Source organism: Aedes albopictus, chromosome 1, assembly GCF_035046485.1.
Source record: "Aedes albopictus strain Foshan chromosome 1, AalbF5, whole genome shotgun sequence".
Classification (NCBI taxonomy): Eukaryota; Metazoa; Arthropoda; class Insecta; order Diptera; family Culicidae; genus Aedes; species Aedes albopictus.
Window position 1 is genome coordinate 67724117 of NC_085136.1, and position 15643 is coordinate 67739759.

The 15643-nt window shown below is 40.3% G+C and overlaps 1 protein-coding gene across 19 annotated transcripts in view; it reads right to left on the reverse strand.

The window, feature by feature from the left end:
* Positions 1-15643, reverse strand: part of LOC115255738 (uncharacterized) — a 43421-nt gene that overhangs the window by 17385 nt on the left and 10393 nt on the right. For 3 of the 19 annotated variants that reach the window (XM_062844741.1, XM_062844742.1, XM_062844743.1), the window contains exons 2-3: positions 2133-2264; positions 1430-1577 (exon numbers count right to left, since the gene is read on the reverse strand). The exons of 4 other annotated variants lie outside the window; for them this stretch is intronic. In XM_062844741.1, coding sequence (XP_062700725.1) covers positions 1430-1577; positions 2133-2149 — 165 coding nt within the window. In that variant the 5' untranslated portion in view covers positions 2150-2264. 12 more of the 19 variants (XM_062844745.1, XM_062844748.1, XM_062844747.1 and 9 more) reach the window with 12 other exon arrangements.

Here is a 15643-nt window from a genome sequence, read left to right on the forward strand (position 1 = left end):
TATACCGCAAGCGTAGATTGAATGGTGATTATGGTAGATTTTGTGGAACTTCAAAGTCCTGAACATCAGGTCATTTTGAAAACTTCACAAGATTCGACAACCTTAAAAGGCTTTCTCGATGGGTTGTGGAGCATTATGGATATCAGAGGACAATAGCTGCAAACGTAGATCGAATGGCTATTGAGATTCTGTAGAACTTGAAAGACCTGAACTCCAGAACATTTTGCATGCCTAACAACATTCTCGTAGCATTGTGGAGTGCCATGGATGGCAATAACCGTAAACCTCAAGCGTAGATTGAATGGTGATTGTGATTGATTTTGTAGAACTTGAAAGTCCTGAGATTCAGGAGATTTTGCAAATCTTGCAACGTCTGGAAACCGTGAAAAGAACTTCTCGTTGAATTGCAAAGCAACTCGGATAATAACGGTCAGAAGCCGCAAAATTATATCAAATTGCGGTTGCGGTAGATCCTGTTGACCATGTTAGTCTTACAACTCCTGGCTAGTTTGGATATCCTAGAACATCCAAACAAAACGAAAACAGCTGCCCGCTTATGTCTTGCGGCTCTAGGGGTATTATGACACACTTGCCCCATGAATTTATTGCATTGTTTACGCTCAGGCACTTACTGAGGATATGACTCAAATTCCATAACGTATTGGAGACCTTAAGGAGATCTAGGTTTATTGGACGTGTTCACTAAGGCCAAATGTGTCCAATACTTGAAACAAAAGTTGCGCAGAAGTGCGCAGAAAAAGGAGGTGACAATATAGTTGCCACTGTCTTATAAAGGGTTAATGCAGACTTAAACCATTTGTTGGATTTGATCCTATAGTTCATACCCTAACTAAGCCATGACTCTTCAAGTAAGTACCACAAACTTCTCCTTCCAAGTTCACCCACAAAACACCGAACAACGACAGGCTGCAAGGTCCTAGCAAACGGAATCCAACGCACAACCGTTCGTTTAGCACAACAGATTCACGGAACACGAAACGTAGAAAGGCAACAGTTCAGAAGACAACACCGAGTTCAAAAACCTTGGTCACGATCACTTTGGCCGTCGGTTGGCCCTTGCCGCTCTTCGGCTTGTAGATGATCACTTTGGTGATGGGCGGTCCCTCGTGCTTCGGATCGATCACCTCCTGGAAGGAGATCCCCGACACGGGAATGTCCTTCAGCGTGAGCTCCCCGTTGGGGCCGCTTCCTTTCAGGGTCGAAGGTTCCGGAGGTTTGACAACTGGTGCCGGAGCAGAAGCAGGAGCAGGAGCGACGGCCGGTGTCGCGCTACTGCTGCTACTCGTACCGGTTCCGGTCGTGTCTCCGGAGTCTTCGCCCGACGACGAGGAAGACGACGTCCGCAGTTCCGGCGAGTGGGACCGCTTGGCGTGGTTCGGATCGTGCGGTGCGGCGTTCGATAGCTTACGATTAGGGCCGGAAGTTCCGTTGGTGGTTGGTAGAGCTGCCGGCGCAGCAGACGCTGCTGCTGCTTCGCCGACCTTGACCGACTTCTTGGCGACTGCCGTATCGCCGCTGCTGGACGTCTTTGCCGTGGACGATCCATTGAGATGATGCTGCGATGGGACAGAGATGGGAGAGACAGAGAACAGAGTGAGAGAAAGAGGGGACATACGTTTAGCCTTGGGCGATCCTTGGGCTGTGTTGACACACGGGATGGTTTTCACACGTAATCGAGTGTTATGATCGGGGGCATCGTAAGGGTGTGTTCTAGGGGGTGGTGGTGGGGGTTGGGACTCTGCAGTACCACGTTTGCTGCTGGAAGCTTCACGGCCGCCGTTGCGGACATCTCCACGAACGCTTCACACTTGATCTTGGTCTTCTAGGTTCCTTCGGTCACTTGCCGTGCCGCGATCGACACTGAAACTGCTCTGCTCTTGACCCCAAATCACAAATACACAACTGGGTAACTACGCCGCGTTCAACCGCGCCGGCGGCCAAGGGAACGACGGACGGGTGGACGGAAACGGAAACTCGATTCAGTATTATGAGGTACTACGAGGGGCTTCTTCACTCGCTCTTTCTCTCTCACAACTCACTCACAACCAGAAATTTTTCGTACGTGGTTCTCGGGAGGAACAGAGGACGGATCCAACGGGCGTAACACTCACACTGACAGAACCGTCATCGATCGCGATCACTTCTTCGTCTTCTTCGTAGAGACTTTGCTTGGATTTTCACAGTAGTGTCATCTTTTCTTCAGTCTTCTGCTTGATACGCGTTCACTAAATCTTCACCGAATCCTTAGGAAAAACTTGATAGCTTAATATTTGCTCGTTTCAGTCCTGGCAGTTCAACACGGCGGCGATCGAAGCCGATCGACGGCAATTACTACTTGTTGGCACGATCAGTCGTCTCGTCGTCATCGTCGTCGATCACACAAGTAGTTGTTTTCATTCTGCTGCGCGATCAACACCCGATCGACGACACACACAGCAGATCACACATCTGCGGAGAGGATCACTCGCGTACGAACGGTCGCGTAGCGGGAGGGAAAGGTTGCTAAAAATATCGTGTGACTTGAACAACAGGGTGGCGAACGGCGACTTTTCCGATTCTGCCGCCCCCTCTGAACACTACCTAGTAGTTGGTTCCGTACGGATCGGTGGAACGGTGCGCAATGCAAGTAGGTAGTGGTGATCAGCAGAGATTGGGAAAGATACGAAAAGACCTCTCTCACGGAGACCGTGGTTGACCGGCGGCGTAGGCCGGTTCGCAAAGATGAGAAGAGATCAGGGTTCAAGTGGCGTAGGTGATAAGGCAGTAATTGCTGATTATCTAGAAATTTACTAAATTGAAGCTTAAGATTCGTGCAGAATCCAGCTCTAAATGCGAACAAAACCCCCGCCCAGAATTCAGCTTATTTGTGCAGAACCCATGATTCTCGCTAAGAACTGTCTAGGATTTTCAGAAAATTTAACTTAGGATTAGAACAAAAAATGTTCCATGAGTCTTGCAGAATCCATCTCACGATTCTGGAAAATTTTGTCTAGGATTTTTCGCAGAATTCCTTCCAGGATTCTCGTCGATTGCATCTCGAAATTTTCATCTCACAATTCTTGCAGAATTCGTCTCCAAATTCTTACATCTTTCAGAACCTGCCACATGCTGACAGGCTCAGAAGAGTTTTTGAAAGTGTTCGAAATCAAGTTTAGGATTCGTGCAGAATCCTGCTCGGGATGCGAACAAAATCATGCTCAGAATCGTTGCAAAATTTTGCTCTCAAATTGTTACGAACCAAGCTGTCACTGAAGCCTGTCCTGAATTTTCATGGAATTCATCTCAGAATTCGTCTTGCAGAATCCATCTCACGTGTCTCGTTGAAATCACCTCGGGATTCTCGTATATTGGTCTCAGAAGTCTTGCAGAATCCATCTCACGATTCTCGTCGAAATTACCTTGCGATTCTCGTATAATTCGCCTCTGCATTTTTTTTTTGGAGAATCCGTCTGGGGATTCTTACAGAATTCATCAAAAATATTATTACAGAACCTGCATCTTGATTCTTGTAAAATTTAGCTCATCACTATTACAGAATGCGTCTCAGGACTCTCTCAGAATTTATCTCAGCATTCAGCCAGAATCCATCTCAGGATTTTCCCGTTGTTGGTTCACAGTTTTTTTTACGGAATCCATCTTAGAATTTTGTCAGAGACCACCTCTTGATTCTTAGAATTTAGCTCATGATTTTTGCAGAATGCGTCTCCGGATTCTACCAGAATCGGTCGCATGATTATCCAAAAATTGATCGAGCGGTTTAGTTTCATCTCAGAATTCATTAAAAAATTGTTCCAAGTTCTTCACAGAATCCGTATCAAAATTGCCTTAGAGTATTCTATAAGACAAATTCTAAGGCAATTTAGAAATTTAGGGCCCAAAAAGAGATGCAGAATACATCTCAGGTTGTTTGTCTCTGAATTCTTACACAATCCGTCTCGGCATTCTTATAGATTCCATCTAAAATACATGTATCTTGTTTATTGTAATACACAGAATATGTCTCAGTACTCTCCCAGAATGTATCTCAGCATTCTGCCAGAATCCATCTCAGGATTTTCTCCTAGTTTGTCTCAGGGTTATCACAGAATCTGAGTCATAATTATTAAAGAATACATTCCAACATTTTCACTGGGTTCGCTTTGAAATTTCCAAAGAATTTTCTTGAAAATTCACAAAGAATTTTTCACGGAATCCAGCTTACGATTTTGACAGAGTCCACCTTTTGGTTCTTGCGTAGGTTTCAGCTCATGAATTTCACACCTTTTTTTTATAAATTGTCACAGAATATATGTCAAGAGTCTGACAGAATCCTTCTCATGGTTTCTCCATAGTTCATCTCAGGGTTATCAAAGAATTATCATAGAGTCCATCTCAAAATTTTCGCCGATATTACATAAAAAATCACAGGACTTTACCTAAAGCATACAAAATTTGTCTTAAAAAAACTAGCAGAATCCATCTCTCGGTTCTAGCGAAATTGGGATGCTAACAAAAGGCTGAATTTCAAAAGGCTGAATGCACAAAAGGCTGAACACGAAAGGCTGAAAGTAACATAAGGCTGAATTTCAAAAGGCTGAATGCACAAAAGGCTGTAATTGTAAAAATGCAGGAACGGAGTTATAGTACTTCTTCTTCTTCTTTTTTTCTGGCGTAACGTTCCAACTGAGACAGAGCCTGCTTTCAGCTTCTATACTCATTTCTGCCAATGACCACTTTGCATTTGCATATCGTGTGACAGGCAGAAAGATACTTTATACCCGCGGTTGTCAAGGAATTTTTGATTACAAAAAGTTTCTGGCCCGAGGGAGAATCGAACCCGTCACCCTCAGCATGACTACCCGTTCGTTAATCAGATCGGCTACATATATGAGTCCTAGTCATAGAATGTGCTTAGTGAAGAAGCTAATGATGCATACCAACTAACACACAAAATGACTGATGGTATTTCAATCGGAGATTTTTCCTTCTTTGAGCATGAGCTATTCTTTCGAGTCATGCTATTATGGAGATTGGTTGCCATTACAGCTGTCAACAATGTGATCAGAGATTTTTCCTTCTTTTAAATACATGCTATTCTTTGGAGAAATACTGTCATAGTTATGTAGGCGATCAACACACTCAGTTGAGCTCGGCTAATTTCCATTCTTTTTCCGAGATCCACACAGCCGATTGCTCGGCAACCTAAATTTAACTGAAATATCAGCAAAAACTCAAATTTATTCGTAGCAGCACCTATGGATGCCGCTGGCATCAAACTTCAAACGTCAAGTATTTAGCCGAGATTCAGCAAATGAACTTTAACCGAGATTTGCACAGCCGATCTCGGCATTCTGTTTTAAGTGTGAATATTGCATACTGCATACAATGAACCATCAACCAATGAGCGGTAGTGTGCGTCAAACTCAAGCAAAGCCAATGCAAGTGTCAGGGCTGAGTGGTCGGCCAACTAGCAAATTTTCATAAAGATCATTATATCAGTGTACGATATGAATAATTAGAGTGTTATGTCTGTTTATCTGTGATGTTAATGTTGCCTTTAGGCTCGCCGTTTGAAAACTAGTCGAATCATTATTTCAGCCTTTTGTGATTCAGCCTTTCGTAATTCAGCCTTTTGTTATTTCAGCCTTTCGTGTTTCAGCCTTTTGTACGTAACCCGCGAAATTTGTCTGAGAATTCCTGCTGAATCCCTTTCAAGATTCTCACTGAAATCGCCCCATGATTCTGGTAGAATCCGTCTCGAGCTTCTTACGAACAGAATCAGGCTAGTATCTTATTACAAAATGTGCATCTTGATTTTTTTAAGAGATAGCTGAATAACAGTTTCCTAAGCTGTTTGTTCAACTCTTGTATGGCTTAATTGTTTGTTAGGTTAAGCTCAGAGTTCAGAGGTTTCAGAGTTATCTCAGAAACGGTCACAGAATCCATCTCAAGAATTACACAGAATTGGCCTGGAAATTTTCACAGGATTTTTACGGAATCCAGCTTATGAGATTTGTCTCAGAAAACTAGCAGAATCCATCTCACGGTTCTAGCGAAATTTGTCTGAGAATTCCTGCTGAATCCCTTTCAAGATTCTCACTTAAATCGCCCCACGATTTTGGTAGAATCCGCCTCGAGCTTCTAACGATCAGAATCTAGCTAGTATCTTATTACAAAATGTGCATCTTGATTCTTGAAAGAGATAGCTGAATAACAGTTTCCTAAACTGAAATTTGCCTAAGAGCTGTTTGTTCAAGTCTTGTATAGCTAAATTGTTTGTTAGGTTAGGCTCAGAGTTCAGAGATTTCAGAGTTATCACAGAAACGGTCACAGAATCCATCTCAAGAACTACACAGAATTCGCCTGGAAATTTTCACAGGATTTTTACGGAATCCAGCTTGTGAGTTTTCCCCCTGATTCTTGTAGAATTTTGTTCCTCAATGTTACAGAATAGTTCCCAGAATTTTTAGAGAATGCATCTTATGGTTATACCAAAATCCATCTCCAGATTCAAAGAAAATTTGGTTCATTAGTTTAACAGAATTCAGAGTTTTACGGATTCTCTCAGAATGTATCGATTTCAGGATACTCCCAAAGTTGGTCTCAGAGTTATAACACAAAAAAGTCACAGAATGATCATAGAATCCATCTCAAAATTTACACAGGATTCGCCTGGAAATTTTCACAGGATTTTTACGGAACGCAGCTTATGAGTTTGCCAGAGTCTAACTCCTGATGCTTGTAGAATTTGGTTCACGATTGTTACAGATTTGATGACGTCTCAGGATTCTCAGAGAATGCATATTTTGATTATACCAGAATCCATCTCCAGATTCTTCCAGAGTTCATCTGACGGATACCACAAAATTCGTCTTGAGATTGTCACAAAACTCACGTTAAAATTCGGGGCAAGACTTTTACAGAATATGTCTTGGAAATCCTCAACAATCTACCATATTGGTTTTTTTGTAAAAAAAAATCTTAGAATATAAAAAAAAAAACCGTCTCAGGGTTCGCCCAAATTCCACTAATGAATTATCATAGAATTCGTTCAATGATTTCCTCAGATTTTGACTCAGAACTCTCACACAATGCGTCTCAAAATACTTACAGAACATGTCACATTATGTTTACAGAATTCGTCTCAGCATTCTAACAGAATTCAGGTAAGGGTTTAAACAAAATCTGATTCGTGATGATGTTTTCTAAAATTTGGCTTAGGAATTTTTAAGCATGCGTCTCAAGAATCTTCGAGAATGCATCTAATAATTCTACCAGAATCCATCTCCAGATTTTCTCAAAGATCATTTCACTACAATCAGCTCGAGATTATCACAGAGTCCACCTCTGAATTCTCCCAAAATCTGTCACAGGATTTTGAAAAAAATAACTTGTCTAGCGAGCTTTTCTCATTATCTCTTCATGGAATTCTCACAAGATTCTTACTGAATTGAGCAAGTTATTTTATCAGCGTCTGCCTCCTAATACTTGTAAAATTTGGCTCAAGATTTTTACAGATCACGTGTCAGATTTATTCCGCAATCTATCACAGAATTCGTGTCATAAATATCTCAGATTTTGTCACCGAATTCTCGAAAAATTTATCTCCGGACTCTTACAGAATCCATCTAAGAATTTTAACAAAATATAGAGTTTGGCATAGGCATAGGAATGCTTCTTTTTTTCATCATCCATCTACAAACTTTCTCTGAGTACATCTCGAGATTATCACAGAGCCCGCCTAAGAATTCTCAAAAAATAGTCAAACTTGTCTTTGAATTTTCTCAGCACTGCGCTTAAGGTTTTTGAAGAATCCACCTGGTCATTCTTCTACAATTTGGCTCTGTACTTTTACAGATTTTTCATCATTCCTAGAACTCTCCCAGAATCCGTCTCAGGACTACACAAAATCCTTCTCTGAATTAGGCTTTACTCAGAATCGTCACAGCATCCAGATTAATATTTTCTTGAAATCTGATTCAGGATCCTTGTAAAATCCAAGATAACAAAATCTGCCTCTAAATTTGGCTCAGACATTTTAGATGCATTCTTCATCTCAGCATTCTCCGAGAATGCAACATAAAGTCTCCAGATTTTCCCAGAGCTCGTATCGAGATTATCACAGAGTCTGCTTTAGAATTCTCCCAAAATCCGCCACAGCATTCTCAAAAATAACACGTCTCACTCAAGAAGATTAGTACAGAATCCACCTCTCCCCTCTAATAAAATTTGACTCAGGGCTCTTTCGAATTTATGCCATAGGACTATCCTAGAATCCGTCCCAAAGCTTCTCTACATTCTCACAGAATCCGTCTAACGATTCTCGCTAGACTTTTTTCGGAGTTGTCACGGAATCCAGCTCAATATTTTCTTGAAATTTGATTCAGGATTTTCGAAAACCCATGTGAAGATTTTAACAGAATCTGCCTATTAATATGGCTTAGGAATTTTAAAGAATAAATCTTAAAATTCTCCAAGAGTGCATCATAAAATTCTCCCAGAGATCGTATCGAGATTATCACAGAGTCTGCATTAGAAGTTCCCCAAAAACCGACACAGATTCTAAAAAATAACACGTTTCAGAATCTAGCCTAAGGTTAATGCAGAATCCACCTCTTCTCTCTTATAAAATTTGGCTCCGGACTCTTACAGAATACGAATATCAGACATATGATTCTTCCAGAATCCGTCTCAGGACTTCTCAAAATACTTCTCCAGATTTTTACAGAATCCGTCTAACGACTTTCATTAGATCTGTCTGGTTATAGGTAACGATTTCAACAGAATGTGTCGCTTGATTAACTCGCGAATTCAATGGGATCCATCTCAGGATTCTTCAACAATATACGTCTGATGATTGCACCAGAATTAAACTTCAGATTTTCCCACAGTTCTTTGCAAGATTATCACAGAATTCGTTTTAAAATTCTCGAAAAATTCGTCGAAGGACTCTCAAAATATGTGTCTCAGGGTCTTTAGGGTCTTTAGGGTTAAAAATCTCGTTAATACAGATCAAAAATCTTACTAGGATTAGGATTTTTTACAGAATCCACCTCTTCTTTAAAAAATGGCGAGTACAAATAGGTCATAGTGTTCTTACAGTATCCGTCTAAGAACTTTTACAAGTTCGGTCTCAATGTTCCAACTAGACTCCTACCGGAATTGTTACAGAATCCAGACTCAATTATCATAAAATAAGATTCTGAATTCTTACAGTATTCCGGTTTAGAATTTGCACACAATTCGATACTCCGAACATTTGTAAGAAGAATAGATAGTTGCCAGAATTATTTTCATGGATATCTTCATGGATATCTATAGATGTCTATGTTCTATGGATTATTTAGGTTGGTGTTTCCTCTTTACCGACTAACCCGGGGTAAATATTGCGTCAGATGGTGGCTATTGGAACATATCCTGCCTCTTCTTTATCGATTAACAGGTACAGTTAACAGAATGAGTTTTAATATAAACAAATCATACCTCATCTGCACCGTCTCTCTGTTCACCACATCGAAAAGAAAGTGATTAAAAAAAGTGAAAAAATCATATTGACCTCACTTCTACATTGCCGACCAAAAAGAGATTTTTTTGAGAAAATTGCTCGTTACATCGATAGAGAAGCTGCCATTTAAACATTCCATTGACCATATAGCCAAAAAGTTAACAGGCAAGATCCTTCTGAGGGTGACTGGTTGGATTCCCGGTCAGTTCAGGAACTTTTTCGGTGGTTGGGACGTTTCGCCATGAAGAACAACCGCACTGTTGACGCCTCTTCTTTACCGATTAACTATAATCCAACTACATCTAGTCTGTATACGTAATTTATCGATGATAACATAGGTTAATATAATTCGACTCTTCTAAACCGACTATCCATGGACCAAACACTGCTGCCAGAAAGCAACTTCTTGACAAATGGTGCTTCTTTATCGATCATGAATAAGGTACAGTCAACAGGATGAGTTTTAATCAGAGCTGTCAAATGTCATGAATTTCACGTGACTTTGACAGTTTGAGATTTAGCAAATTTCACGTTCCTTAGTGTAAAATTTCATCTACGAACACCTGTTTCGGTGACCATTTTTGGACTACCATAGGTAATAAAAATATCTAAAGGAGAATATAAATCGCATCTCTACTTTACCGACTAACCAAGGGTTTATATTGCAACTCAAGCGATTATTCAAGTAATTTTTACCTAAAATATCATGATTATTCAAATTTTCGTTACATCGATGCCTCACATGTAATTGACATTCAAAGATCGATGTGGTTCACGCATCTTCTTTACCGACTAATAAGATTCAAGCATAAGCGATATAATGCGACTAAGGGTCGATGTTGGATGTTATTCACATGGTCGAAAAGATACATGCTTCGATTAACTGTGATGAGCTCGTCATATAAAATCATTGAAAGAGCAAGTAACAATATTGGTGGGAATATATTCTTTATCGTCCATTTATTAAAAAAAAACTATATACCAACCAACAATCGGTTGTTAAGATGGAGATGCTTAAGGTACATGACTTTGAGACGAATCTTTACAAGGCATTGCCTCATAATCGCACATCTACTTTACCGACTAACCAAGGGTTGAAATACAGCCGAGAGAAGGCTATTTTTTGAGAAATTTTCCTCTCAAGAAATCTTTAATCGTGGACCACAAAGATTGATGTGGTCCTCGTTTCTTGTTCACCGACTCATAAGAATTCAAGCATAATCGATAGAATGCAATCAAGGGTTGATGTTGGATTCCATTCACATAATCGATAAAGATACCTACTTCGATTCACTGTGATAAGCTCTTCATTGAAATCACTGAAAGAGCACGTAACTGTAATGGCGGGAGACAATCTTCTTTATCGACCATCCACGAAAAACTATCTATCAACTGACAATCAGTTGCTAAGACGGAGTTGTTATTTTTTTATGACAATGCCATGAACTTTGATGAATTCAATGATGAATGGTAAGTGATCTACTTTATCGATAGGTTTAACAAATCGGTATTGCTTGCAGCTTTTTTTTTCGCATGACTGAATCCAATCTTAGAGTTTTGCACGTGAAATATTGAAAAAAGCAATCGATAATCCGAATTTTTCTTATTTCTGGAATTAGGTCGATATAGAAGACTTTCTTTCCTTCGTCGCATAGATCGGATTCATTTTCTTTAATTCATTGACGAATGAATTTGAATAAAGTTTATTCCAATTCCCGAAGCTACATCCCTGTTCGATGGCTAATCGTGAAAATCTTTTCCTCAAAAGATCGCCCAGCGATCTCGTGAGTTTGTGTGTGTATTTCAAAAGTTTTGCCGATCTCACTGCTCTCACAACGGTCTCGCAACTACAGAGTGGCGCCACGAGAGCGGAAAAAAAGGGGAAAATCTTGCGTGGGAAAACTGGACCACCATCTCTCGAATCTCGACTGGGACGGGATGGATGGGCTGGCGGAGAATGTTTGGACGCCACCGTTTGATGGATCGTCAAGGCTTTCCTCGTAGTCGTCGTCGTCGATCCATTTTTCGGGTCGAAACTACTAAACGCACCCCTCCTCTGTGGGAATCGCAATTTTTTTTCCGATACTTTTCTCGCATTAGTTCATCTAGGAAAGAAAAAAAATCGCAACAACTTCGTGTGGGGGTGCTGCTACACAATTGAGTAAATAATGACGACCGCAATTCAACAGTAACAGTAACAACAACAAAAACAACCGATCAACAACACGAGCAGAAAGACTTAAGTAATTTTGGTAAAAATAAACCAGTCGAGAGAGGGCTGGCTTCGTTTTTCCGACGCCGTTCGACGACGACGGCGAAGAAGACGACGAGTCGATAAACGTATGTTTTCAACGATAATTTGATGTCTTATTTTGAGTCGATCGGTACCGCCGCCTAAAGCGACGACGCACAGTGGTTAAAAATGTGATCGATGAATTTGAAAGTGCGCAATAACGGTAGGGATGTCGGGAAGTTATTGTTTTTTCGATTAATTTAGGTTAAGATAAAGATCGACTACTGATCATTTGATTAGTTTCAGTATTGATCTACCAGAGAAGGTCAATTTATTCGAAACTCGATCATATTACCACACTCGATCATAACTAATACTCGATCATTATGAACAATTTGACATCCCTAGACAAAAGCCTTTATTATTTCGTATTTTGTTAACAATATTTCAAACCATATGGACAAATTTCGAAAGTGAAATCCAATACTAACGTTAACAAGATGATCTATACAAGAACTCCTTTTAGAGTCAGATACATGAAAATACTGCCAGATTTCTATTTTAGTAGTTTATCCAGATGAAGGCTCATCAGGCTCCCTTCAAAAGTAAATTAGTGTTGTCCTCGCAAAAAAAAAAAATGATTGAGATGTATCAAATCTACTCCCTTCAGAAACAGATTAGAACTTTGATTAGCGATCTAAATCAGATCCATTTTTGTAATTTTTAGATGAGAACCATGAACACCCTTCAGAAACAGATTCGTACTATTTTCACTCTACAATTTCTCAGGTAAGATTCAAAAAATGTCAGAATGAATTTGTTCAGCAATGGCAGTATTGCTTGAGTGTTTCGAAAATCAACCCTACCCAAGTAACAATGATAGCCGAATAACAGCTTATTTAGCTTTTTTTTAACAAGCTTAACTCTAGGGTCAATATGACCAAGACAAGCTCGCTGAACGTACACTACGCCATTATGTTGCACCTAGCTTGACATCTTAGGAGGTTTAAGAGGGGTTTATTGTACAGCATGGTCATTGGGTATGTACGCCCTTCAGAATCAGATTCACAATAATTCTGATTATAAGGAGACTTCCAAAATGGATTTAACATGCAATTTGGAAGATAATGCATACACTTTAGAATCAGATCTGTTTTATCACTGTAGAGTGATACAGACGAGTGTAATTTTACGCCCTTCAGAAACCGATACGAACAATTCTGAAGTTACACAGATGTGGCACCCTTTAACAAGAAATTATTCTTGTTCTTGTGGAAAAGTGTGTCTATGAACACAATCTACGCCTTTCTCGAATCAAATTCCCATACTAAAGGCTTCAATTAGCAATCAAAAATGTCTTGACGCCCTTCAGAATCAGATATCAACAGTGTTTTTAATCAGTGTACGCCCTTCAGAATCAGATTCACACTGAATTTGCTAGACTACGAAAATGGACTTGAAATGTAATTTGGAGATAATGCATACGCTTCAGAGAATCAGATTTGTATGATCGCTGTAGAGTGGCTCGGTGGTGTTTGATTTTACACCCTTCAGAAATCGATACGATTAGTTTTGAACGTGGCACAATTCATCAACAAATCTCTCTTTTCTTGCAAAAAAGTTAAAATTAAATTTACGCTAATCTAGCTTCAAAGGCTTCAATTAACGATCTACTTGCCAAAACCTTGAGTTACCCTTCAGAATCAGATGTCAACTTATGATGTTAAAGGGCGCAGTCACAAAATGATAATAATTTTGCTGTAAGGTGGCTTCAATTAGCCTTATACTGAGGTCCAGAGATACTCTTTTAAATGAGAACACCCTTCAGAAACAAATTCGTATTATTTCCGCTTCACAATTTCTCACATGAGAATCTAAGGTTTACACAATAAATTAGTTTAGCGATAACAGTATCGCTTAGGTCCGATTCGAATCAACACTATCTACGCCCTTCAGAATCAGATGCCCATTAAATTTTGAAAGATAATACAAATGCTTCCGAACCAGATTATTATTGTCGCTTTAGAGTAGCTCGGATGAGTTTTACTCTTACGCCCTTCAAAATCAGATTCGAACATTTCTGAAGTTTCACAGATGTGACACTCTTCAGCGTTCTGTCAAAAAAGAGGGTTTACAAATACTATCTGCGCCCTTTAGAATCAAATTTAAACGAAACTCACTCTAAAAGATTTACTTTAGCGATCGATATCAGTTTTTTTTTTACTGAAACCTGAACACGCCCTTCAGAATCAGATATCAACAGTGTTTTATGGTTTCTTTTGCAAATTGAGAAGGCAATGCGCAGATGACAACTAGGTATTAGCGCCCTTCAGTATCATAATAGTATTATTAGTGCTCTAAAGTGTCTCAGATGGGCACCGTAGGCGCCCTTTTGAATCAGATTCTGAAGTGTAAGTTCTATAGAAGCCTTATGCGATTGGAATCAAAGAGCAGCTTCGAGAAGTTATCCAGATGAGAACCATCAACACCCTTCAGAAACAACGGTCCAGATTACCACCCTCTGTGCCCTTCCGAATCAGATACAAACAGTTTGACAGAGGCCACTGTGAGACATGGCTGTCAGCACTGAGAGACTTTCAGTATCAAACTAGTACTGTCATCGCTTATAGAAACCGATTCAGATGAGCACAATTTTCCTGTGCCCTTCGGAATTAGAATTGTGTTGTTCTCGCAATAAACCGAACCTAAACAAATGGACGTGGAATGGTACCATTCAGTATAGGAGTGTGGAACTAACTAAATCGATATCACAAGCCATCTTGAAATCCAAAATGGCGGTTCATAATCCAAGATGGCGACCGTGAAATGGTGATTCAAACTATTGTACCATGTATTACGAGTTGAGTCTGTCGATCGGTCCGACGCCGTTTTCAACTGCAACATGGCGACCGTGACAAGGTGGTTCAAGCAATTGTATTTCGTATTATGGGAACCTGTCGATTTTGAAATTGAATATTCTATTAAATCTAATATTGCGGATCGTAAACCAAGATGAAGACCAAAAATACTGGTTTAAGCCACAATACCATGCAATTTCTAGAGTCTGGACTCTGGAGTCTATCGATCGCCTCTGCAGTAGACAGTCTCTCTCTCTCTCATTGTGCCGTGCTCTGCGCCAGAATCTTCCAGAAGCGTTTTAAAGGAGACCAGTAGCGTTTTAGGGCTTTTGTCATACCATTTAAGTGGTTTCGAGAGGGGAGAGCATTTGAGGGTTTAAGGGGATTTTCAGGGACGTTTCAAAGGGAGTCTGTTACATAACATTTTAGGGGATTTCAGGGGGCTTCAGAAGCGTTTTTAGGAATTTCAAGAGCGTTTTAGGGAAATTCAGGGGCGCCTTAGGGGGTTTCAAGGCGTTGTAGTTACGTTTCACGGCGTTCGGGCGGTTCTCAAGGAAGTTTCAGGGAACTCTATGGCATTTTAAGAAGTTTTATTGGCGTTTTATGGTTTTCAAGTGGCGTCGGAGGTGTATTAGGGGTTCAGGCGGACGTATCAAGCGGCTTGACCGGCCATCCAGGGGCGTAGGGACAAAACACCGAAAACTAGTTATCTAGGTGGACATTTTAAAGGGTTTTAAGATAGTTTCAAGAGCATTTTAAGAGCTTCAAGTGAATTTCAGGGCATTTCAAGGGGCGTCAGAGGGGATCTTCAGGAGATCTCAGGGGGGTTTCATTGCGTTTGAAGGCGCTTCATGGCGTATCATGGATTTCCAGGCGACTTCCAGGGAGTTATAACAGACCTTAGAAGTATTTTAGAGCGTTTCGAAGAACTATAAGAGTTCTAAAAAGGCGTTTCAGGTGTTCTAGGGGGTTTCAGAAGGGGTTTCCGGACCATTCAAGAGATTTGAAGGGAGTTTCAGAATGCTCTCAGAGGAACTCAGGGACGCT